Below are 22204 nucleotides of genomic sequence, written 5' to 3' on the forward strand. Positions count from 1 at the left end.
GAGATTTCTCCAAAGAGATAAATGGGCAATAAGCACATGAAAACAGGCTCACCATCACTAGTCATTAGGGAAATGCAACAACCACAATGAGATACCACTTCACACCCACTAGGATAACTATATATTAGGTTAGTGCAAAAGTAATTGTGGTTTTTGCAATTATTTTTAATTTTTTAAACCACAATTACTTTTGCACCAACCTAGTAGATTTTTTTTTAAAAAAGTAACAAGTGTTGGCAAGGATGTGAAGAAATTGGAACCTTTAAACATTGCTATTGGCAATGTAAAATGGTATAGCCACTGTGGAAAACAGTTTGACAGTTAAACAATGACCATATGACCCAGTAAAATCCAGATATACCCAAATTGAAAACATGTACTCAGACACATACTTGTACACAAATATTTATAGCAGCACTATTCACAATAGCCAAAAGGTGAAACCCAAATGTCCACCAACAAATGAATGAATAACATGTGGTGTGTACCTATAATGGAATATTACTTAGCCATAAAAAGGAAGCCAGTTCAAGATGACAATTTAGGAAGATCCTGAACTCACCTTCTCCCATTGACACACCAAATCTACAGCTACAAATAGAAAAGGGACGCATATATAACACTAAAAAGTTATTCTTACATATATTGACATTTTAACACTGAAAATTTCAATTTCTAATGAAAACTAAGAAGTAAGCAATTAGTATGCATTAGCTTGGCAGATTTATGAAGACATTTTATAACCTCTAAAAATATATTTCATAGACATCAGAGTCGATTATTAACATGGACCTATTTTTGTAAAACCCAGGCAAAAGAGAGACATGTCTGTTTTACTTACACCAAAAAATTTAAGCTAGCTTTTATTACTAAAGAATAATCATATGAACTTGGAAAGCATTTGAGTTAGTATCTATATTTCTGAGAATTTTAGAATACCCAATTCTTACAAGTGCTTGCCTTTGAATTTTAACAATACCATCTGGAGTTACAGAATTATCTCACATTTACAACATACATATATAGACACAGACAGACAGAAACAGAGACCTTTTAGCCATGAGAAAAACTTTATGAAAGAACAGTTAGATCAAATTTTGTGCTGGAGGCAGTTATAATTTATATCTGTCCTTGACAAGTCAAGTTCTAAATGACCTTTCCCCTTTTAACATAAGGAAAGCCATTTTTAATACCTCAAAGAATTGGGCTGACACCTAAATGACATCATAGGTTTATCTAAATCCTCTTTTTGAAGCTTCAAGAGACCAATTAAATATGATTTCCACTCATTCTGCCCAATTTTATAACCAGGGAAGATGTTATGCACCATGGAGATGGATACAGCATTCTGTAAATTCACAGGTGTTGGTGCTGCAAGCAGGGAGGGCACATTTCTATGTGGACTATTCAGACAGCTTAGTAAGTATGGTTGCTAGGTAGACGGGGGGGGGGGGGGGGGGGAGGGGGGGCGGGGGGGGCGAGGGGGGGTCCCTGGTGGAATAAACAAAAAAGCAGCCATATCCTAAAACTCCAAGACCTGGAATGTCTCCTTCACTTCAGGACAGCCATAAGAATACGCCTTAAGGTTAATAGATAATTTCAAATCCCTTCTGGCTGGATAAAGGAACAGATCTCATAGATAGGAATGGGTTGGTTCATTAATCCCTTCAGGATGAGCAAACAGGAGAAAACATAATAGATGAATTCTATGAGAAGGCTCCAGCCCCCTTCCCCAAGCAGGAAGGGGAAAGTATAAAAGTAAAAACCTTTTGCTCTAGCCAGTAGGCACCCCCCAGTTGGCACCCCCTCCCGCTCGGGAGCTGCAACCTCTTCTCCTGCCTCTAATAAACTATCTTCCTTTACAACTTGTTGCTTCTCCCTGATCCCTGTGTCCATTCTTTGGTCTCACCAGACAGGATCCCGCCACCCACACCCAGAAACTGCCGGCAGATCCAACATTATCTACATCACTATGACGCTATAGTTGAGAGGCACATTACTACCTCCTTTGGGGGTTTAATGTCATCCACCTGCCACTACGTGGCCAGCTGGTTCCTTCAGAGATTTGTGTCCTATTAGGTTCTCTACGTTGGCTTCTGCTATTGGCAGGTTGGGTACTCTGAGAGGCAGTAGCCAGCCAGATCAGCCCTGATGAAGGGCAGTCCATGAGGTCTGACATATGCACAGCCTCCATCCTGTTACTACGGCCACTTTGTATATGACTTCTTTGAGCAAGCACTGGGGTGTTTTGGGGAAAAAGCCAATGTCCATCGATTACAGAGATCTCCTCCTTATTGAATGCCTTCTAATGGACATTTACATGGGACAATACATCCAATTCTATGGATCGGATAAAACTAAATTTATGAAAAGCGGTTTGGATGCCAGTCTTAGTGCCAACTGACAGGAGCTGTGTGGTCTTTAGTTGTGGATGCAGCCAGCCTGTAAGGAGGGACCTGGGAGAATAAGTAACCCACTTCCCTCTCTTCCGTCAGTGCTCCCCATTGGCTGTCTCTGGCCAGAAACCAGAAAACCAATTGATGTGGTTCATGTAAGTCAACCTCTAGGAGCTCAGAGCAGGATGAAGAGGAGAAATTCATCTGGTTAGGCTGTGGTAGACAGCCCCTAAAATGGTTCCCACCGAGCTCTACCTTGGTGGTATTGACCCCCTGTGTAGTCCTTTGCCATATTGCACTAGAGTTGGTCTGTGTGGCCAGTGGAACATAGCAGAAATGATGAAATGTCAATTCACTTATTCGGTTATAAAAAGCACTGCAGCTTAGGCTTTGGTCACTGTGGTAGGCAGCTAAGATGGCTCCTATGACCTCTGCCTCCTAATATGCGTGCCCTGGTGTAAAACCCTTTCCTGGAGTGTTGGCTGGACCAAGTGAGTTGATTCTAATGAATAGAATGTGGTAAAGTGATGGGTTGTCACTTCTAAGAGTTGGCTACCAAAGACTGTACTTCCATCTTGATTGCACTCTTTCTTGCCCTCTTACTTGCTCTGAAGAAGCAACCTGCCTTGTAGAGAGTCCCTAGTAGCAAGTAACTGAGGGAGACCTGTGGCTAACTGCCCACAAGGAATTGGATCCTGTCAACACCCACTTGAGTGAACATGGAAAAGGATCTACCCTAGGTGAGACATAAGAATCTTAAATTTCAATGACTGAACGCCAGCTGACATCTTGATGGCAGCCTTTTGAAAAACCCAGAGTCAGAGGCCCCAGCTAAGCCTTGCCCAGATTCCTGGTCCACAGAAAATGTGAGATCAATGTTCCTTGAAGTTTGGAGATAATTTATTATACAGCAATAGGTAACTAATACAGTTTCGGTCTCTCTCTCTCTCTCTCTCTCTCTCTCTCTCCACTTCCCTTGGGGAAAGTCAGTTGCCCTGTCATTAGCAGCCCTATGAAGGACCCATCTGGCAGAAAACCAAGGCCTGACCTAGCTCAGCCTTCATGTCTGCAGCCCTTGCCCAAACGTGATGCATGAGAGACCCTGAGCCAGAATCCCAGCTAAGCCATTCCAAAATCCCTGACTCTCAGAAACTGTGTGAGGTAATAAACGTTCGTTGTTTTAAGCTCCTAAGGTTTGGGATAATATGCTTTGCAGCACTGGATAACTAATATATGAGCAAACAAAAAACATTCACCAAAGAGAGAAAGTCCATGAAATTGGGTGAAACATTATTGAAGAAAAGTATTTGGTTCATTTTCCTGATAGACTCTGAACCTACGTATGGAGTTATTTTTAGAGTTTCTTTCGTAACAAAAATATGTTTTCCTTTTTTGTTTGACTCAAGGACAAACCCTGGTATTCCACTAAATTGAGAATGATTATATTCATTACACTTTATTTAGTACCTGTTAGGTGCTGGGTAGTGAGTTTTTATCATCCTTCACAAGTAGGAAGTTAAAGCTCAGACAGGTTAGGTAATTTATCCCAAGACACACAGTTGGTAAAAAGCAGAACCAGAATTTCAACTAGGCCATTATTATGGCCTCCATAATAGTGATCCTTATAACTTTAAATACAAATATACCACAGTCTAAGTCATAAATACAGAAGTATGTTCATTCATTGAAGTTAGAAAATAAAAGCATCAAAACAGGCAATGCATATGAGCTAGGATTATTCATATCTATGTTCCTCACCTCCACCCTCACCCCACCTCGTTTCTGGCACTCGATATATTTTATGATGATGAAACTGAGGGTTCCTATGACCTTAGATTAAATTTAGCTTTAAATCCTACCTTTAGAGATCATTTCCCCTGCCCCGTTCCCAACTCAGAGACCTAACCTTTCCCCTGGATAATCAGCAACCCCCAGGCAGCAGAAGACAGTTGTCTGGACTTGTCTTATGGTCACAAGATCCAGGACCTCTGGCAACTAAAGATAACATCTTGACCTAAGTTATGTTTCAGCTCCTGAGGCCTAATGTGGAATGACTCCCTGCTGGAAAAGACCTCAGAACTGTCCTGAAGGCCTGAAGAAACCTGGAAGAGACCTCGGAACTGTCCTCATGATGTGAAGAAATGCTTTATTACCCTTATCTCGGACCAATCAGCTCCCAGAACGGACCCCGCACCCCGTAACATAGGGTGTCTTATGACTCTGCCCTTTATAATCTGTAACCTACATGCCATCAGTACGTTATTGAGTATTAGCTTTTTGAGTATTAGCTTCCTACGTCTGTACTGGCCAATTCAATATTAAACTATTCTTTCTATACTGCAAACTCCTGCTCGTGCATTTCTTTGCATCTTTCCAATTCTGGGGATAGGGAAAGAAATCCTTGGTCTGGTTCCCAAGAGGGCCCTGGCATCTGCAGCTGGGGGCAGCATTGTAAGATTCAGCAGAGAAAGTCGGGAGGCGGACACGGCAGGGAGAGCAGAGCAGCCCGCGCTTGGTCTCCAAGCTCAGGAAGCGCCCAGCCAGTGCCCAGCCAGCGGCGCCACGAGCAGCTGCAGGAGACGGGCCGGCGGCGCAGGACCGGAAGTTGCCTCTGCCCCGCCCAAAGATGGCGGCCGCAGCGACACTCGGCCCGGTTCCCTGACCACCCGTAACCAATAGCGCCGCGAGGCTCGGGTGACTCACTGGGGCTGCTTCTGCACGACGTTCTATGATGCAACGTCGGAGTCGAGGAAGCCGTCGGCGCACGTTGTGGTGACACGGCGGGGGCGTGTTGGGAGACTACCATGTCCTTGGAGGTGACCAGGGCGACCGCAGGGATGGTACTCGGTGAGTGAGGCGCGGGGACGCCGTGGGTGCGATGAGTGGTGCCGGTGCCTGGGGCAGGAGCCTCGTTCCGGCCGATGACTAACCCGGTCGCCTGGCACCGAGGGGGCGCGCCTCCGCCGTTTCTGCGTGAACGCTGGGGGGGCGGTGGGGGCTGCGCTTGGCCCCCGCTGGGCGCGGACTCGCCGGCCGCCCGCGCTGCCCTGGAGCTCGGTGCCCCGGGCCGGCATGGCGGCCGCTCCCGGGCCGCGAACAGTCGGTGACTCGTCTGACCCTCGGGCACCGTCCCACACCAGCGTGGTCCGACACATGTGACTCTCGTCAGCGGTAGTCGCTGATAGTCAGGGAAGGACTGTCGAATTCTAATTCTCGTCTCCCGCCTCCTCCGTCTTACTGAGTTCCGGGGATGCCGCGGACGCATAGGAAAATGGAGGTCTGTGCTGCTGTCCCTGCTGGGACTCGGCTGTGGGGCCTTCGGCTTCACCTGGGAGCCTCGGTTTCCTTTCAGCATCACAGAGCACTGGTATCTATTTGACAGCCGTGCACTGGCCCTGGGGTGTGTCATTTTAGTGCATCCTCAGTGCGGCACTTCAACATAGGGATTGTTGTCCACGATTTTTTTTTTTTTTTTTTTTTTAGATAAAGAAATAAGCTCAAAGAGGTTAAGTGAATTTTCCAAAGTCACCCTGGCTTTTAAGATGCAATATCCCAAGATTCCAGTCTGGTCGGGCCAACTTCAAAGCCCTACTTTATTCCCGGAGGCTCAAGTAGATGGAAGCAGTATCACAAATTAAAGTGATCAAAGTTCTTTTTTTTTTTTTTTTTCTTAAAGATTTTATTGGGGAAGGGGAACAGGACTTCATTGGGGAACCGCGTACTTCCAGGACCTTTTTCCAAGTCAAGTTGCTTGTCCCTTCAATCCTAGTTGTGGAGGGTGCCGTTCAGCTTCAAGTTGTCCTTTCAGTCTTAGTTGTGGAGGGCGCAGCTCAGCTCCAGGTCCAGTTGCCATTGCCAGTTGCAGGGGGCGCAGCCCACCATCCCTTGTGGGAGTCAAAACCAGCAACCTTGTGGTTGAGAGGATGCGCTCCAACCTACTGAGCCATCTGGGAGGCAGCTCAGCTCAAGGTGCCCAGTTCAAACTTACAGCAGGGGGCAGACCCCACCATGCCTTGCAGGACTCGAGGAATTGAACCAGCAACCTTGTGGTTGAGAGCCCACTGGCCCATGTGGGAATCGAACCTGCAGCCTTCGGAGTTAGGAGCACGAACCTCCAACCACCTGAGCCAGCAGGCCGACCCCTCAAAGTTCATTTTGAAAAGCTGAATCTGTAATATGTTTTTATGATATGGATGTCATTGAAAGAGGGGCATGGGAAAGTTATTATGGTATAATTACTATTCGAGTGTGGTAATTTTTACTAATCAGATGGGTGTTCTCTTTACAAAGATAAAGAATGGGTAAAGTAGTTAACAGTATGAGGTAACTGGTAATTATTGTCCAAATGAGTAACTTATTCTCATTTTGTAAAACAGCAGAGCTGTATGTCTCGGATCGAGAGGGAAATGATGCCACAGGTGATGGAACCAAGGAGAAACCTTTTAAAACAGGTCTAAAGGTAGTGTCTCTTCTCACACGCAGACAACTTTGCATTTATTAATGATTTATGTCAGTTATTGTGTGACTTGTGAATAATTTTATTTCAAGCAGTAGTTTTCGAAGAGAATTTTCAGGAAAGGGAATGTAAGGATTGTGTATACTTATGTAGCTTTAAGTGTATTAGATGAGTTAAGTCTAAACTTACTTGAACATATTTTAAAAGTGTCTTTTTTTTCCCTTATCAGGCAGCATTGCATCATGGAATTTTTCTCTCTAGTGAGTCAGAAGGCCAGTTTTGCAATTCTTGTAGAAATATAAACAGCTCTCCTCACTTCCACTGAGCTCAAACCCAAGTTTCTTTGAAACTGACTCCTGAGGCCTCTTAGCGAATTTACCACTAAAACCCAGACATGATCCTGAGCCCTGAGACTCAAAGACCTAATTTATACCAGCATACCAAGAATGGACCCATTTCTCAGAACAGATGCTCAGTAACTCATGAGTCTGGACCTGGAAGCCAGATACTAATTTATTAATGTACTATTATTTCTCAGGGCCTAGACTCCTCGAACTAACCTGTTTAGCATATTTATTTTCTAAGCAGACTTATATAGAAAGCCAACTACAGATCAAAAGGGTATTTAGGTTACTATCAAGTGTCTTGGGAGCATTCTCTCCTCTTTTAGGTTGTACTCGGTGGCTGTGCTTTGGTGTGTCATACATAAGTCTTAACTTTTTAACTCTTAGAGGGAAATCTTTCTCTCATGGCTGGGTTGTTGGGGTGACTTGGGCCTCCCCAAAAGGACAACACTGTTTAGGTGAATGTTTGCAGAATGTTGCTGTTAACAAAAGTGTGCCGTGCTGATTTGGGGAATTATAGTTTGGCTCCTTCAATTTCAGTGATATAAAAGGAGGGATCAGTAGAGAGTATCAGGTATTAAATGAGTTCCTAATAATTTGCAAAGATCTCTACAAATTCTAATTGTTAGAAAGATGAACTCTATTGGATGTTTTTAAAAGATCCAGGTTCCTTCCTCTGTACCGATCATTGAGTTGAAACTATTGTTAAAACAAGATGAGAAGTATTTTTCAGGTTTGGAAACTAGACCTTTAGAAAAGGTCATTTTTGCAAGCTTCAGATCTTGAGACTTGAGACAGTAATTCCTTACGTTTCTTGGTTGACTTGGTAACTTGGGAGAAAATTTGATGGCATATTGGAAACAGTTAATAAAACATCTTTTACATACTTTCAACTATTTAAAAAAACAGCAATAAACTATAAAATATTAAATGACAGCAATACCTGACGTGTCCCAGTATTAGTGAAGAAAGGTATTCTATATATGGTCATTTTTCAAATTAAATGAAGCTTAATCTTTTGTGTCCTTAACCATTATTTTGTTGAAAGATTTTCAGAAATGACATCCCTGTTTCTTAGCTAGGATTAAGCATTTAGATGGAACCCACAATTAGCTTTTGCTCTTAGCTCTTTTGTGTTGTTGTTAGAGTGCCTTCCTCTGGTCCCTATGGCCACTTGAAATTGGTTGCTTCTAGTCTGCTTGTACTGGGAAACTGTATACTGTGTGACCGAACTTGCTAGAATTATTGCAAAAGGACCTGTGGGCTTCTACTTTAAGAAAATGTTCTTAGTGTTTCAACCAGCCATTCTATCAACTTTGACTTTTGACTGTTGGTGTCTTTATGCTTTCTTTTTGGCTCTTGATTATGTCCTAGATAGTGGAAGTTGCCTTATAATTAAGGTGTTATGTTGATTTCAAATACTGTAGAATATTAAAGAAATTTTCTTTTCCTCCCTCCCCACCCAAGGCTTTGATGACAGTAGGAAAAGAACCGTTTCCTACCATTTACGTAGATTCACAAAAAGAAAATGAGGTAGGGTGAACCAAAAACTTTACAGAATTATATTTTCTAAATAAACTTTCGTTTGAACATAGATATTTTTAAAAAATTAAATATCTGTTTTTCTTTCTAGAGGTGGGATGTTATTTCTAAATCACAGATGAAGAACATTAGAAAGATGTGGCATCGGGAACAAATGAAGAGTGAATCTCGGGAAAAGAAAGAGGTGAGCAATGAATTTGCCACTGTGAACGTTTTAAAAGTTAGAACACTTTTAAAACGGGGACGGCGGTTAGCTCAGTTGGTTAGAGTGCAGTGCTCTTGACAATAAGGTTGCTGGTTCCATCCCCACACACAGGCCACTGTGAGCTGCGCCCTCCACAGCTAGATTGGAACAACTACTTAACTTGGAGCTGATGGGTCCTAGAAAAACACATTTAAAATAAATAAAAGTTTTAAAATAAAAAAAAATAAAAGTTAGAACTCTGGAAACCATATTAACAAATTGCTTTATCATTAAAATTAGGCAGAAGACAATTTGAGAAGAGAAAAGAACCTGGAAGAAGCAAAGAAGATTACCATTAAAAATGATTCAAGTCTTCCAGAGGCAAAATGTGTAAGTGTGACATGTATTGTTGCAAATATTGTGGACTTGCGATGGACATCTGTTATTTCTGTGTCTGGGGTGCCTGCCACCTGGTTTGTTCCTTTCCTTTTAGAAGGGATCAAGAGAAATAACGTTTCAGAGTTTTGAGGCTGGTAGTTCTTTGGGGGTTTATTTTATTCTAAAGTTTAGTACTTGTGTGTTGAACGGATTCTGTCCTTATTAAAAACTGGCAGACCTGGGATTCAGCCTGACTGCGCTGTGTGGTGTTGGTCAAGCGATTGTACGCTCCTGAAGTATTCATTTCCTCACGATAAGATGGAGAGGTGGAAATCCATGATTTTCATGATTTTTTGACATACAAAGTTTTGTGATTTTATGAAATTGGATTCCTTCTATATTCTTTTCTAGAACAGAATGCAGGACTGAATGGGCATGCTTAGATTTCAGATAGTTCTTATTGCTGGTGAATTGTCCTATTTTTCTTGTTTCCTTAGAGAGGAAGCTGTTTCTTTGGCTGTACTCACCACCCCCTTCCTCTCCTCATCTCCTGTCTCTTTCATCCTCTAGCGAGCCTTTGTTAAAGTCCGCCTCCCAGAGTGTCAGGTGGGACTGAGGTCAAGGAAAGGGCTGTGTGGACTCGGGTTGTTGCTATTATGAATTCATTTATTCACTGATTTTTTTATACTGATATCTGGAATGCTAGTTGTTTCTTATTGTCAGTTTTTCACTAAGAGAGAAAGAAGACCTGGGTTATTTTTTTAACCACTCCAGTATGGTGAAATTTTTTTGGCTTTGACCTGCAGTAGCGTAACTATCTGCAGTTTTGCACCATTTGTCACTTTTTAATACTTTACTACCATCCATCTAATATTAGTGAAAAAGTTGCTATGTGATAAATGACATGATTGGTCAAATGTTATTTATTTTAACTTGACAGGTGAAGATTCACGCATTAGAAGGATACAGAGGCCAAAGAGTAAAGGTGTTTGGCTGGGTCCACAGGCTGCGTAGGCAAGGTAAATGGCGCAGCTTTCCTCTTCTCTTTTTTATTTTTAAATATCCCTGGTCCTAGATGAAAAACAACTTCATTTTCTTGGAGGAATTTTGGTTTTTGGATGCTAGCTTTTTCAAGGAGATAGTGATTTATATCCCAAATTTATTCTTAATAGCACTATTAAAACTTTTAAAATTATTTAAATGCTATTTAAAGTATAAGCAATCAGGGTATCCAGTAAATATTTGAATAATGGAATTTAATTATTTAATGAAAAGTAGGGGTGTGTTATAGAAAATGAAGAGCCAAACCTGAAACTTATTTATGGCAGTAGTGTTGACATTTATAATTAGTATATTTTCATTCTACTTCTCGATGGGTCCTGATATTTTGCTTTTTCTCACTCTTTGTATTTTATTATACGTGTTTTATTGGAAGTGGTTATCAAATCCTTCATGAAAAGAAATGGGACATAAATAAGAAAAAGAGTGATTCTGTACAACAATATTTATGAACCTCCCACTGAGTACACAGAACCATGCTAAGCACCGCAGGGGATTCAGTGGCTAATAAGACATAATCCCTCACCTCATGTTGCTACTGTGTAGCTTTCCCGTGATCATGTGGGTCATGAGGGTCGCATCAGAGTTGAAAGTACACTGAAGAAGAGAAAATGCTTCACAAGTTCTGAGTGGTGGTTTTACCAGTGGACACTTCAGAGGAAGGGGGCCATGTGGGAGGTTTGAATTTACCATGTTTAAACTTTGGACTTTCCTTTACAGGAGATTGAATTATGAGAAAGTACTTTTAAGTGCCCTGAGAACAGTCTGGCTAAATTTCTCTTTCTCTGTTTTAGGAAAGAATTTAATGTTTCTGGTGTTGCGGGACGGTACTGGGTATCTTCAGTGTGTCTTATCAGATGATTTGGTAAATATTTTCTCTTATTGGTGACTAAAAATTAAATGTTTTTCAGTAGGTCCTTTTACTGTTAGTTTTGGGAATTTTAGGATCTGTATACGTATTTTCAACTTGTGGAAAACATTTATTTATTGGAAAAAACCTGGTTGTTTGTCCTGTGGAATTCCTCACATTCTGATTTGGGTTGATTACATCATTTAACATGTTACTCCACTCCCTGTATTTCCTGTAAGCTGGAAGTTAGGTCTGATCACATTCAGGTTCTTGAGGTGGTGGGGGGGCACAGTGTCTTCATGGGCAAAGCTGTGCTCTTCCAATTGTATCATCGTGAAACACATAATGTCCACTTGAATTTTTGTATGAATTGTGGGTTCCAGTGTTGATAGCCTGATCCCTCCATTATAAAATTCCCCATCACTTTTCTCCTAATGATTTTATCAAGCATTGATCATAGTTTAGAGGGACTGTGTATTTTCTTAACAGTCTGAATTTTAAAGAAAAATAAAAATGAACTTTTCGGATACTTTTAAGAAATGTGGACTGGTATCAATTATGCCTATGTATGTATGTATTTACATATATGTATATCTATATATAGATAAATCTTTTGTAAAAATAGCTGTTCTTCATTAATAATAAAAATTGATGGCCATCTTATTTTACTAGTTTTGGACCAGATAACTTGTTTGTAAATAATCTCCTTTGCTTTCTATATGTTAGAATATTTTAATGTAAAATGTGAATAACTAAATTTGAACTTGATCTTTTTATAGTGTCAGTGTTACAATGGAGTAGTCTTGTCCACTGAAAGTAGTGTTGCAGTTTATGGAATGCTAACTCTTACCCCAAAGGGCAAGCAGGTGAGTGAATTGAGTCCCTCACTGGGTGACTAGGTGTTTGTTTGTTTTTCAATGTCTTTATTTGTACTTTTGGTATGTGGCATATAAATTCACTAATATGATACACTTACTAAATTTAATATGCCTTTTCCTTTTCCAGTGAAATATGAGCACTGTACAGCGCATAAGATATAACAAACTCAGGGACTTCCAACCTTACAGAATTCCTGAATTATCCTCATGGGCCATAATGTAGCGGGTGTGTGAATAATTTTTCAGCTAGGTAGAAAAACTTAACGATCTACCCAAAACATTTCAGGAAAGAACAGTAATCTAAAGTCTGAAACTTTCTGAATAGAATTTGAAAGCCTCTTCTAAAAAAGTTACATATAACTGATATTCAGAGAGATGTTTGTTCCCCAGCCAACAGGCACATAACCTATACCAGTTACAGTTACTTGTTGGTAATTATTGTTCAAATAACTATTACTGTGGTTATATTTGTCGTCTGGGAAATAAAATAAATGTGACATACTAACCACCAGAGGGAGCCCCAAGAGTCTACCAGATAGACTAGAAATGTGAATCTCCCACAGATCATGTAAAAGAACCTATGTTAAGAATGAATATCTGATTCAAGTTCCCTAAATTTTCCTTGTAAGTAATGTGATTATAAATGGAGCAGTTGTCGTGATGTTACTTCCTGTCCAGTGTTTGGCACAAAATAATTATGTATTTCATGGTATGTGGCTTCTAAAATGAATTGCTTTGAATGGAATTATTAGGGAGAATTTGAATTTTTACTATTTATATATTCCAAAGACAAACAGCTTTGAGTAAAACCTTTGCATCTAAGGAATTTTTCAATGTGGGTACTATGTTATTTAAAATGATTGGCCTGCGGCTGGAAAGATAGCAAACTGTTAGCAGTAGTTAGTACTAGTTAGCAGTAGTCACAGTTAACTACTGTAGTTAGTAGTTAGCTAACGACTGCTAACTACTGCATAACCAGTTACTTCAGGTTATGGGATGATAGTTTATTTTCTACTTAGTGCTTTTCTATTTAAAAAAAAAATGTGGGTGTGTGTGTTTACTCTGAAAGAAATATTAAGTATCAATATAAAATTGAATTATTGGGTCTTTATCTTTAGAAGGGTAGGCTAATAATGATGAGGTTCTTAGATATATCAGCTTAACCCAGAATTTTGACATAAATTAAAATCTTTTAACACTGTAAAATTTTTGTTTCCTTCTCCCTGCCTGTCTTTCTCCCCACTCCCTTTCTAAAAATGTAGGCCCCGGGAGGCCACGAGCTGAATTGTGATTTCTGGGAACTGATCGGGTTGGCCCCGGCTGGAGGAGCTGATAACTTGATCAACGAAGAGTCGGACGTTGACGTCCAGCTCAACAACAGACACATGATGATCCGAGGAGAAAACATGTCCAAAATCATGAAAGCACGTTCTGTGGTCACCAGGTGCTTTAGAGATCACTTCTTTGACCGGGGGTACTGTGAAGTAAGTATGCATTCGTCATCGTTCATATGGTACCTTTTGCCATTTTAAAACTTGAATAGAGGTGCTCACGGTAGGCGTTTCTTTTTCCTCCTTTCCATTTGAACAGGTTACTCCTCCAACATTAGTGCAAACACAAGTGGAAGGTGGTGCCACCCTCTTCAAGCTCGACTATTTTGGGGAAGAGGCATTTTTGACTCAGTCCTCTCAGTTGTACCTGGAGACCTGCATTCCAGCTCTGGGAGACGTTTTTTGTATTGCACAGTCATACAGGGCAGAACAATCCAGGACCCGAAGGCACCTGGCTGAGTATGGGATTGTCTTTTATTCAAAAAAATTTTTAAAGAAAATATGTTTAGAAAAGCAATCTTTATGTAAGCAAAGGATGTCTATGTAGAAACGTTACCGTATTTCCCCTAAAATAAGACCTAGCCGGAGCATCAGCTCTAATGCAAAAATTAATATAAGACCTGGTCTTATTTTACTATAATATAAGACCGGGTATAACATAACATAACATAACATAACATAATAATATAATGTAGTGTAGTGTAATGCAATATAATATATCATATATCATATCATACCATATACACTACAGGGTCCTATATTAATTTTTGCTCCAAAAGACGCATTACAGCTGATTGTCTGGCTAGGTCTTATTTTCGGGGAAACACGGTATATTAAGAAGATATGTGATGGGCAGTTGAATAAATTATTGGAAATCATGTAAGAAGTTTTGCCTCTGAGGCCGTAACTAGTTGTGGTCTGTTCTTTCACTTTGCCTTGATCCTTTATGTGCTAAGGAATAAAGAAGAATTTACTCTTCAAGGAAGAAAGGTGGGTGGGTGGTCTAAAACTAATTTGCAGAGTTGAGAGGTGGTTAGCAAGGTTGGCGTTTTCCCTTTCTGGATAGTTTCCCCATGTTAAAATTTTTGCTTGAGGGAAACTTAGTAGAAACGAAGAGCAGCTCTGAGCTGGTGTCTCGTTCTTCAGATACACTCACGTGGAAGCAGAGTGCCCTTTTCTGACCTTTGAGGAGCTCCTGAACCGATTGGAGGACTTGGTTTGTGACGTGGTAGATAGAGTCTTGAAATCACCCGCAGCAAGTATCGTGTATGACCTCAACCCGGTAGGTGTAGTGTTTTATGGAAAAGCAAAATTACGATTCTGTTTTTGGAAGGTAATGAAGTCTTCACCCTCAGTTTTTGTAGATTTGATGGCTTGTTGAGGGATACAATTTCAGTGTCTAGCATATATATAGTTTTGAGGAATAATTAATATATAATGTTATGTTAGTTTCAGGTGTGTACAACATAATGATTGATATATGTATATTTGCGAAATGATCACCACAATAATATAGTTAACATCCATCAGCACACAGTTACAATTTTTTTCCCCTTATGTTGTGACCTTTTAAGATCTACTCTCTTAGCAATTTTCAAATTTACGACACAGTGTTATTAACTGCATTACATTCCCCAGGACTTATGTATTTTATAACTGGGAGTTTGTACATTTTGACCACCTTCACCTGTTTCTGGACTAATACTTTGAAGATTAAAATTTGATACCACTCATTGCCAATAATTACATAGCATTTTAACTTACATAGGAGGAAGTTATGTCATATGTTTTCCATTTTTAGGAGTGTCTGATTGGTTTTCATCTGAAATAATATTTTACAAAGATGCTAAATATTTTTTGTTACAATGGAAATTTTAATGTTCATGGTTTTTTTTATAGACACTATCTTTTTCTTTTGACTGTAGAACTTTAAGCCTCCCAAACGGCCTTTCAGACGGATGAACTATTCAGATGCAATTGTGTGGCTAAAAGAACACAATATAAAGAAAGAAGATGGAACTTTCTATGAATTTGGAGAGGTGTGTATTCCTTTCTAATCATTGTTTCAAAAGTGGTATGGTGCTTAAATGGATTGCTACTTCTGCTTAATTAACCAGTGAAGTAGGTGTCTGCTGAGCATTCATTGAGTTAATAGATCTGGAGTAAGCCTTCCTCTAGTGTTCAGTAAATAGTAGCAAGTTTTTAGCCTTCACATCTGATCCTTTGCCTCTTTCCTTTTCTTCTGTGATCAGTCGTCACAAGCTCTGTTGTAATTCTCTAGGCTGGCAGGATGCTTTAGAAAGGTGTGAACTAAAATTACATGCAAAATCTTGGTGTGTGTATATGTTTGTTTTGTTTGTTTGGAGAAAGAGCATCTGGCTCTTTCAAAAAGGTTTCCGCCCACCAAAATAGTGAATTAAAACTCCTGCATGTGAAGGAGATTCAAAGAAGAAAATAGCCTTTGGTTAAAATGCAAAACCAATGGAGAAAGGCTTGATGGGGAAGGTGGGCTGGTGCTCCAGGTGAATAGAGCATGTGTCTGTTTGGCTTGGGACCACCAACCTGGCATGAATGGGGGGTGTGGATTGTTAACACTATCCTAAGCCCTGTGCGTTTAACCATTGCTTACATGGTATTTTCAAATCTAACTGCTTTACATATGAAATGTAACTACTGCTAGATAGAGTTTTGTTCTGTTTTAAGGAGGACTGTACAGAAGGACAAACAATATACTAGGCCTATATAAATTATTCTTATTGTTTCATGAATTCGGTTGATGATATATGACAAAATTCTATACGGAAAATGTGAGAACTGTTAATACTTAGCAAAGTGGTTTGATTGAGTGCAAAGAACACAGCTTTGGAGTAAGGTGGGCTTAGCTCCCGCCTCTGTCCTCACTGCTGTCTTACTGAAGGCCGGTGACCCTGCTCTGGTTCCTTAGCTCTGCCTTGCAGGTAACGTCCACTTTGCAAAGTCGTGAGCACTCACTGAGTTAAATGCCCAGCAGGGTCCGGGCGCAGGAAGCCCTCAATGCGTGTCAGCCTTTACACCCAGACACGTGAGGGCACTAGAGGAGGTAAACAGTCTTCAGGCTTTTTGGAATGTGCAGTAAGGTTTTTCCCCAATTAAATTTTATGCAAAACTCTAGTATGAAAAGTAGGTAAAAGCTGAGACCAGAGCGGTCCCCACTCACTTCCCACTTCCCCTTTAGAGGGTTCAGGACTCCAAGGACTAGAGCTTGAAAACAGCTGTGCCAGGTGTTTGTTCGGCTCCATTTCAATTCTTATATTCAACAAATAAGTGAGCCTTGTCCAGTTCTCTCGGTCAGTTTTTACTAGGACAAGAGTTTTCAGTTTTTAACTGGAATTTATATGTGATTTACTGAAGGGCGTTTTGAGAGTGAAACAGATTAACTTGATTAATCATTATCTAACATTTCTTGGCTAACTAGTCCAGGTGTGGTTACACTTAAAATTTGACACTGGTTATTTGTCTTACGACTGTGTCTGACTACCATCGAAGGCATAGAGGTTTATTATCATAGGAAAGAAGTATAGATAACAGGAGAGTTTAAAGATTGGTGGTATTAACAACATACACGGTGTAGATCAGTGATGTTCTGGAGCATTCACTGGTTACCCCATGCCTCGTGGGACTAAGTGGACCACTTTTGCTTCAGAGCTAAATAAAACTGGCCGCTGGGAAAAGGAACTAACCGACCAGTATCTAGTCACAGTGATATGGCTCGGGTGTTTTTTGTTTTGTTTTGGGGGATGGATTTGTATTATATTTATTTGTTTTGAGAGAAATTGTCCCTTACACCTGTGTGTATGGGTTACGTGTGACTGTGTGTCCTCTTCCATGTTGCATTAAGCAGATGAAGGGCAGCTACTGGGTGAAAGAGCTGCTTCTGTCTTGTTGCATTTCGAGCTGTAAATGTTAATGAAGTCTTGTTTAACCTCAGGATATCCCAGAAGCTCCTGAGAGACTGATGACAGACACCATTAATGAGCCAATCTTGCTGTGTCGATTTCCTGTAGAGATCAAGTCCTTCTATATGCAGCGATGTCCTGAGGATTCCCGCCTTACTGAATCTGTCAGTTTGTGATTCAAATCGTATTAGTAATTTTGATTTTAAAGGGGGTAGGGACTGTCATTGGAATAAGATAACGGTTCGTGGCAAATATCTCATTATAAATCTAGAATGACCATTATTTTAAGAAGTGGTTTTTTTTTGTCCTCTGATTGGGTTTAAAATATCTTGTTAAATTACAGAATTTGAACAATATTTGAATTTCGCATGATCATAGAGTTCCGTTAGCTATAGGAACTTAATTGTGATTTTCATTTAAACTCTGGAGCAATGCCATGTCTCATAGTCTGGTAGTAACTGCATTTTATTCGCTTATTTTTAAAGGTTGATGTGTTGATGCCTAATGTTGGTGAGATTGTGGGAGGTTCCATGCGTATCTGGGATGGTGAAGAGATGCTAGCAGGTTATAAAAGGGAAGGAATTGACCCCACGCCCTATTACTGGTACACAGATCAGGTAAAAACAGTTTTTCAAATACTCTTTAAAATATTTTCATTGTAATAGTTCTGTATAAATTGAAATTTTTAGGAGGAGAGAATTTTTAAGAGGAGAGTAACTTTAGCATTTGAAGAGCTGTATTCAGTTTTGTGATTATAATAATGTGGTATGTGAGTATTGCTTTTTTTTTACTAATACGTTAATGTCATTTGAAAAGCTGTTTAACTGCTGGCTGGCTTGCTCATTGCTGCTGAGTTTTTAAAAATTTGTCATTAGATGCTACCAACATCTAATGCTAGGTTTCATTTTCCCCTGATAGACAGAGACATTGACTTGGTTTAAAAATTTGAAATCTCTTCTTTCCAGGATGGCACTCAATCCCTAGTTTATTTTTCATACCAAATTATTTCTTCACATGTGGTTCACAAAGATGTATAGATTAAGGGTTAAATTCTTAACCATAATAAGTTAACTCATTTCCCAGTAGAACATTTTAACTATTTTAGACAAAATTGTAAACTAAGTATTATTCTTCTCTCTCATTTTTAAACAGAGAAAATATGGCACTTGTCCTCATGGAGGATACGGCTTGGGCCTGGAACGATTCTTAACCTGGATCCTGAATAGGTATCACATCCGAGATGTATGCCTATACCCTCGCTTTGTCCAGCGCTGCAAGCCATAACCGGTTCCTCCTGAAGATGTAAGGAAAGAATACGGTTCGTGAGAGCAACAGACTGCCTCTTTAAAAAGAACAAAAAGCCAAGATCTTCCCATTTTATATTCCACTGGGGTATAGCTGGTTCTGTTTTCTCTTTTTGTTTTCTATTCCTGCTGCCACAGAAACCAATCAAATCACTTGAACATAAGTGACATTGATGTCATTTTAAGAAAAAATATCCATTACAAAATTTGGGATAAATGTGTGATATGTAACTGCAGTTACAAATACATTTCAGCATTTTATCTAATTATAGTTTATATCTTTGCGCCATACATACCATATATAATTTAGCAGTTTTTAATTATGGTCTAAGACATTCCAGTTACTTAACCTTTCTGTCCTTTTAAGTAAACTGAAATTCTTTAATTTGTATCATTTTATTTTGGGGGAAAATTGACAATACATTATAAAAATCTAGTACTAGAACAGTATAATTCAACAGTAGATATTGGAATTAAATGAATTGTCTCTTGCATTAGTTATGAATCTTTTCTAAATCTGTGTAGCTGTTTATAGTTCTGAGGCATACAAATAGATATGGAAGAATTTGTAAAAATGGAATTGCCTTAAACAGTTTGTTTTCGGTACTTCAGTGGAGAGTATCCTTACTAGCAATTTAAGCTAAAGAGGCAGACTGATCTTCGCTTTTTCCTAAATAATTAAGAATAAATAAGTTCCAAAAGAATTTACAGCTAGAATCTTAATGACAACTGTAAGTGACTGAGTTGTCCCCACTGTGTCCTCAGATCTAATCTGTGCTACCTTATTAACTCTCAGCAGGCTTATTGAATGGCTTCATTTCAGATTTGGTTAATTTCTCCCCAAAAATGCATGTCATGTAATACTCAATAGGCTGTATTCCCAGCAATCAATAAATGGGCACACATAAAAACCCTTTTCTGGCTTAATTTTTTTTTAAACTGAACATTTCTGTCACATTAGTTTGTGCCTTTTGCACTTTTTTTATCTTTTTATTTTCATGGTGTGAAATTAGATATTAATTAAATTTAGTAGGAATTACTAAAATTACACAGTAATGAAAAAGAAATGAAAATTACACAGTAATCACACAGTAATGAAAAATTACACAGTAATGAAAAAGTGGGTCCTAGTTACGTCTTTTTGTAATCATTTTTGTGTTATTTTTGGACGCATTAGATTATATCCTATTTTGGAAGTAAGTGAAATGAGAGATGGGGATTTGGCCTGTATCTTTCAACAATACTTGTAAGAATGTGAAAGAGCTCTAATTGGATTCAGGTACGCAGTTCACAAGATCAGAATTTAGGTGAAGAGGTTAGACTCGATTAGCTTTTTAATTGTGTAAATGAGTTGAGAGTTTTAAATACTGAGGGAGCGCAGTGGAAGTAGATGAGGATCAGGGAGTCAAGGTCAAGGTGACATCCTCCCGAGAAACTGCACAGTGAGTAGCAAACCTCACACACGTACGTGTTTCCCTGAAAATAAGACCTAACCGGAAGATAAGCCCTAGCAGACTTTTCAGGAGGACATCCTCTGAACATAAGCCCTAATGCATCTTTTGGAGCACAGTTTCATAGAAGACCCGGTCTTATTTCCGGGGAAACACAGTAGGTGTTCATTCCCATGGTTGTTGCTGTAATCCAGGCGTCATAACCTCACCCCATGTCCCTGCCGAGGGTCCAGCTCACAGACACACCTGGGGTCTGAGTTCTGCTCTCGTGGCATTCTCCTCTCACCGGGCTTTTACTCCGCAGCTCTTTCCTTCCTGAAACCTGATGCTGGTGTGGCTCACACCAAAAACCCCCTTGGTCTTTGGTACTTGTGCAGCAGACCTGCTCAAATTTTAGAGACAGATGAGAGGCTAATGCTATAGCAATATCGAATGACTTACGTGTTCACTTTCCCTGTTCAATGCCCGGCAGCCATTCCTGGTGCATCATTCCAGTTTCCTCCATGTTGGTTTTTTCTGTTTGTTTGCATCTCTCTCTTTCCTGTTAGAGACTTAGCTCGGGGTGGTGCGTGGTTACCTGCTGAGGATTCCCCAGAGGAGATTAAAGTGCTCAAAATATGTGGGTAGAAGATGTCCTCCTCCTGTCAGCCGAGCTGCCCAGGCCGTTTAGTAAGGGAGTCCACGATGTCAGCATCCTTCGTTCTTCTTTCTTGGATTGGCCGGATTCCAGACTATTTCCATCTCCTGTGGAGGAAAAAGTAGAGAAGGGCTGGGTCTCTGCACCTCTAGTAAGGCTAGTTCCCCAAACTCCATTCTTGGCAGTGGTTCTCTGCTCTCAACAGTCTCTGGTATCTTTAGTCCAGAGCCCTCTGTCGCCTCTCCAGGAACCAAACCTCCCGATGGCTGCTGGGTGGGTGGGGCAGTTGCCCACTGTAGTGGGGGGAGTCTAGGCAATCTGACTACTTCTTTATCAGACTTTCAATCAATCTCATTCTAGCATTTCTTCTCTTTCATCCCCACTTCCAGATATACCTGGTGCTTCCAATTCTGAACCGATTAGGGATTATGTCATGTAAACCTGGATGGTTCTTGGATTACAATTCAGCTTTCTTGGGTCTGCTAAATCAACCATTTATCCATCTCCCTTCCAGCTTCCAAAATTACGTTGCTGTGGTTCCCTTTACTTTTCTCCCCATCCTTTTAGATTTGTGCTTGAAAACAAACAAAACACCACCGCCTACAGCAAAATCTCTGTTTAGTGGGATTTTGGAGAGGGAGTGAAATTACATCCATGTCTTAAGAGTCCCTCTCTGTACCCAAAGGTCTTTATTCTGTATTTGAAGACAAAAGGGAGTGGACATCAGTGAAAAGGAAAAAAAAAAAAAGTTTACTTATTAGCTATTAGGAAGGACAAATTAGCAAGGAAAAGTGATGAATTCTCTGGAAATTGTTTCATAAAAAAAAAATGAGTGAATGAATGGTTAGTTTCAATCCTTATTTCTATATTGATGACCACCAAAACTTCCTGTTGGATAGCTGTACCTGTTTGTCCTTCCTGCTACATAAAACATCCAGTGGAAACAAAACAATATGAAAACAAACAATAAAAAAGCACACTGATCTCTGTCTCTAACCGGCTGTCCTGCTGACCAGTGTGTCTCTGTTTTGGCCTCGCCAGGCCTGGAAGCCTTGGAGTTGCCTGATTTCGACTTGCCTGTGATCTCCAATGTGCCATTAAGCACACTGCTTCCCATGGCCATTCCCCTCAACACCTTCCCATGGCCACTCCCCTCAACACCTCTGTGAATGGTGGCCACTGTCTCATTTGTTCACCCTGCCTCACCTCCCTTGCATACTATAGTTTACACTGCTTGCTTAATTAGTTTCTTCTGAGCGTAGCTGGGAACAGGCTACTCCTCTCACTGTCACGACTGTCAGTGACTCCCATTAGCCTACAAAGTCCAAGTCCTCAGCGTATTCAGGCTTGGCCCTCGGCCTTGTCTCCCCATCCTCCTCTCTGAACTCGTCCCATATCCAGTGTGAACGCCTTGCTTGCTCTTTGGTATCGTGCTCTTCTGCCTTGGTCGTATGCCTCC

General features: G+C 40.3%; 1 protein-coding gene across 2 annotated transcripts; it reads left to right on the forward strand.

Moving 5' to 3' along the window:
* Positions 1-4652: 4652 nt before the first annotated feature.
* Positions 4653-19573, forward strand: NARS1 (asparaginyl-tRNA synthetase 1). 2 transcript variants are annotated; one of them, XM_081078405.1, is made up of 15 exons: positions 4653-5243; positions 6773-6855; positions 8664-8729; positions 8830-8922; positions 9223-9312; positions 10241-10319; positions 11154-11224; positions 11989-12075; positions 13350-13571; positions 13678-13877; positions 14565-14700; positions 15344-15457; positions 17386-17517; positions 17839-17970; positions 18506-19573. In XM_081078405.1, the coding sequence occupies exons 1-15, from the start codon at positions 5201-5203 to the stop codon at positions 18635-18637; spliced, it is 1680 nt and encodes a 559-aa protein (XP_080934531.1). In that variant the 5' UTR covers positions 4653-5200; the 3' UTR covers positions 18638-19573. The 2 variants fall into 2 exon arrangements, with proteins under 2 accessions (XP_080934531.1, XP_080934532.1); XM_081078406.1 differs by having other exon boundaries at positions 5069-5243; positions 6776-6855.
* The last annotated feature ends 2631 nt before the right edge of the window (positions 19574-22204 follow it).

This window comes from Rhinolophus hipposideros, assembly GCF_964194185.1.
Source record: "Rhinolophus hipposideros genome assembly, chromosome: 17".
Lineage (NCBI taxonomy): Eukaryota > Metazoa > Chordata > Mammalia > Chiroptera > Rhinolophidae > Rhinolophus > Rhinolophus hipposideros.